The sequence below is a fragment of the Bison bison genome, unplaced genomic scaffold (genome assembly GCF_000754665.1).
Source record: "Bison bison bison isolate TAMUID 2011002044 unplaced genomic scaffold, Bison_UMD1.0 scf7180017864495, whole genome shotgun sequence".
In the NCBI taxonomy this organism is placed as follows: domain Eukaryota; kingdom Metazoa; phylum Chordata; class Mammalia; order Artiodactyla; family Bovidae; genus Bison; species Bison bison.
Window position 1 is genome coordinate 1,283,938 of NW_011495054.1, and position 4,425 is coordinate 1,288,362.

General features: G+C 48.6%; 1 protein-coding gene across 4 annotated transcripts in view; it reads left to right on the plus strand.

The window, feature by feature from the left end:
• The window catches only part of NOS1 (nitric oxide synthase 1 (neuronal)), a 195,272-nt gene that overhangs the window by 166,506 nt on the left and 24,341 nt on the right, over positions 1-4,425 (plus strand). For all 4 annotated transcript variants that reach the window (XM_010828540.1, XM_010828544.1, XM_010828541.1 and 1 more), the window contains 3 exons: positions 2,405-2,579; positions 3,354-3,492; positions 4,076-4,154. In XM_010828540.1, the coding sequence (XP_010826842.1) occupies positions 2,405-2,579; positions 3,354-3,492; positions 4,076-4,154 (393 nt within the window). The remainder of the gene's footprint in view (positions 1-2,404; positions 2,580-3,353; positions 3,493-4,075; positions 4,155-4,425) is intronic.

Here is a 4,425-nt window from a genome sequence, read left to right on the forward strand (position 1 = left end):
TCGAGACTCCCCTCCCATCCAGGCTGCCGCAGAACATTGAGCGGCATCCCGTGTGCTGTACGGCAGGTCCTTGTTGCATTCATTTTAAATATAGCAGAGTGTATATGTCCATTCCAAGCAAAGAGGCTTTGTGAAACAAATCAATTTCACAGCCAGCATATCATAAATCTTTCAATCCCTTTGAGAAGAACCTGTTTACACACCAACACTGGATGTATTAATGACAGGTTCTTCTGATCTCCTCGTTAGCACAGGTCCCCAAGAACTGCTATGCTAGAGTTTTCAGGCTCTTTGTACTTGAAACTAATTTAGTTGTATGCTGAGTAAGAAAGTCAAGTCTTTCACTGATGTATGGAGTTGGCCAAAAAGTTCATTCAGGGTTTTCTGCGATGTCTTACAGAAAAACCCAAACAAACTTTTTGGCTAATCCAGATTAATTTTCCCAATTAGTCTAGCTTAGAAAGGGACACTCAAGAAACAGCCAATGGTTCCAGGTCACCCATCCTCCTAAGGACCAACTGGGAGTTTTCTCCTGAGGACAGTGGCACCTAGCAGAGACCAGAAGGAAGGGAGAGCAGGGTTTAGGGGCTCTCAGGCTTAAAGATGGCCTTCCTCAAATGGGTGTGGGGTGGTCTGCCCTTCTGGAGGTACCAGTTGTCTTTATCTGCTTGGGCAGCCACCACAATGTACCACAGGCTGGGGGCCTCAACAACAGAAACTTGTTTCTAACACTTCTGGAAGCTGCAAGTCCAAGCTCAAAGTTTCTGGTGAGGCCTGTCTTCCTGGCTTGCAGACATCTGCCTTCTTGCTGTGTCCTCACGTGGCCTTTCCTCTGAGAGCCTCTCACTGGGGGTGGAAGAGAGAGCTCTCAGGTACCTCTCCCTCTTTTTAGAAGGATTAGGGCCCCACCCATATGACCTCGTTTGACCTCAGTTACCTCCTTGAAGGCCCCATCTCCAAATACAGTCACACTGGGGGACAGGGCTTCACATGTCAGTTTTCATTCCAATCCCAAATAAAGGCAATGCCAAAGAATGCTCAAACTACTGCACAACTGCACTCATCTCACACGCTAGTAAAGTAATGCTCAAAATTCTCCAATCCAGACTTCAGCAATACATGAACCGTGAACTTCCAGATGTTCAAGCTGGTTTTAGAAAAGGCAGAGGAACCAGAGATCAAATTGCCAACATCCGCTGGATCATAGAAAAAGCAAGAGAGTTCCAGAAAAACATCTATTTCTGCTTTATTGACTATGCCAAAGCCTTTGACTGTGTGGATCACAGTAAACTGTGGAAAATTCTGAAAGAGATGGGAATACCAGACCACCTGACCTGCCTCTTGAGAAGTCTGTATGCAGGTCAGGAAGCAACAGTTAGAACTGGACATGGAACAACAGACTGGTTCCAAATAGGAAAAGGAGTTCGTCAAGGCTGTATATTGTCACCCTGCTTATTTAACTTATATGCAGAGTACATCATGAGAAACGCTGGGCTGGAAGAAGCACAAGCTGGAATCAAGATTGCTGGGAGAAATATCAGTAATCTCAGATATGCAGATGACACCACCCTTATGGCAGAAAGTGAAGAGGAACTCAAAAGCCTCTTGATGAAAGTGAAAGAGGAGAGTGAAAAAGTGGGCTTCAAGTTCAACATTCAGAAAACGAAGATCATGGCATCTGGTCCCATCACTTCATGGGAAATAGATGGGGAAACAGTGGAAACAGTGTCAGACTTTATCTTTGAGGGCTCCAAAATCACTGCAGATGGTGACTGCAGCCATGAAATTAAAAGACACTTACTCCTTGGAAGGAAAGCTGTGACCAACCTAGACAGTATATTGAAAAGCAGAGACATTACTTTGCCAACAAAGGTCTGTCTAGTCAAGGCTATGGTTTTTCCAGTGGTCATGTATGGATGTGAGAGTTGGACTTTGAAGAAAGCTGAGTGCTGAAGAATTGATGCTTTTGAACTGTGGTGTTGGAGAAGACTCTTGAGAGTCCCTTGGACTGCAAGGAGATCCAACCAGTCCATCCTAAAGGAGATCAGTCCTGGGTGTTCTTTGGAAGGAATGATGCTAAAGATGAAACTCCAATACTTTGGCCACCTCATGCAAAGAGTTGACTCATTGGAAAAGAAAGATGCTGGGAGGGATTGGGGGCAGGAGGAGAAGGGGACAACAGAGGATGAGATGGCTGGATGGCATCACCGACTCTATGGACGTGAGTTTGAGTGAACTCCTGGAGTTGGTGATGGACAGGGAGGCTTGGCATGCTGCGATTCATGGGGTCGCAAAGAGTCGGACACGACTGAGCAACTGAACTGACTGAACAGTCCCTGACACTGGAACCCCTGCACGTTCTCCCCAGCCCCCTATTCCAGAGCTTCTCTTGTCTTCTTGGCAGGTTCTCTGTGTTCGGCCTTGGCTCACGGGCATACCCTCACTTCTGCGCCTTTGGACACGCCGTGGACACTCTCCTGGAAGAGCTTGGAGGAGAGAGGATCTTGAAGATGAGGGAGGGGGACGAGCTTTGTGGGCAGGAAGAGGCTTTCAGGACCTGGGCTAAGAAGGTCTTCAAGGTAACCATCTGCCCCAGTTTTAGAGACCCATGAGGAATCATGTCCCCAGGGACCCCCAAGGACAGATCACCTAAACCATCAGAAATAGAAAAAACTTGAGAAAATCTTTGATACTTCCCTTATGTATCCAACCAGGGGACAGCTTTAAACAAGTCATATGACTTTGGGTGGTCCTAAGACACATTTTCCACCTGGAATCCAGCCTCCTGTATTAAGGGTAAAGAGTTCGTCTATAAAAAATTATAGAGCCTTGGAATTTTAGAGCTGGGAGGAACCCATCCTTCACTCACAATCATAGACAAGTAAATCAAAAACATACAGTTGGTTAACCAACCCAGGGGGCCATGACTCGGGCTGGAACTCAGATCTCACCAATCTGTCTGCTTTGACAATCTTGTTCCTCTTGTGCTAGATCTCCAGTGACCTGTACAGTAGCCACTGGCGACACGTGGTCATTTAGATTTAAATGTAAACTGGTTAGCATTAAATATGATGAATGGATGAACAAACTGTAGTGTGTCCCTGCAATGGAATGTTCAGGCACAACAAGGAATGAGGTGCTGATGCATGCTACGACATGGATGAATCTTGAAAACATGTGCTACGTGGAAGAAGCCAGAACAAAAGGACACTTACTGTCCGAGTCCATGTACACAAAACGTCCAGAACAGGCAAATTCAGAGATACAGGAAGTGGACTGGTGATTCCCCGGGGCGGGGGAGGTGCAGAGAGGAAGATGGCAGTGGCTCCTAATGTGTATAATGTGTAACACAGGCAGCCTGTGATGTGTTCTGCGTGGGTGATGACGTCAACATCGAGAAGGCGAACAACTCCCTCATCAGCAATGACCGCAGCTGGAAGAGGAACAAGTTCCGTCTCACCTACGTGGCTGAAGCTCCGGAACTCACACAAGGTACCTCCTACCACCCGCCTGGGGAGACATCCACGACCCGGGGTGGGGACGGGAGACGGCAGTTCTCACCTCTGAAAGGTCCTTAGAGAAGGTGGGCTTCGATGCTTAGGTCTCCCTTGTAGTACATGCGTGTGTGCTCAGTCGCTTCAGTCATGTCCAGCCCTTTGCAACCCCATGGATCGTAGCCCACTGGGCTCCCCCATCCATGGGATTCTCCTGGCAAGAATACTGGAGTGGGTTGCTGTGCCCACCTCCACCCTTTAGGCAGGCCACCCAAATAAACACACTGTGGCTGCTCTGGGCTCTCTCTCCAGCCCTGCAGCATGTTACCCTAAACCTCCTCTTCTCCGCCAAGTTCAGCCAGCTTTGCTTTCTGTTCTGCTGTATCCACAACCACCCGCCCCAAGGCCCGCCTGACCTCTTTTCTTTTATCTCTTCGTCTCACTCCAGAGGGACAGGAGAAGCTGGGGACTCTTTTCTTTTATCTCGTCTCACTCCAGAGGGTCAGGAGAAGCTGGGGACTCTGAATTGACAACTGTTTTGCCCCATCTCAGGAGCACCTTTGTTCTTCCCCCCGCCCCAGGTCTATCCAGTGTCCACAAAAAGCGGGTCTCAGCCGCTCGACTCCTCAGCCGCCAGAACCTTCAGAGTCCAAAATCCAGGTAGGAACACCCTGGTCCCTTCACGTTCCCTGCCTCTGCCCCAGACGCCTCCCACAGCAAGGAATGAACCCTTGTTGACTCCGAGGACTGACTTCCTATTACCACTGGAAGGGTCCTCCAGACCCCCTTTGCTGCCTTGCAGCATCTTGGCTTACTGCTTTCCATTTGCCAAGCTCCAACCTGCAGGGATGAAAAAAGTAAATGGTTGGGACTTCCCTGGTGATCCAGTGGTTAAGACCCCAGGTTTCCACGGCAGGGGGTGCAGGTTTGA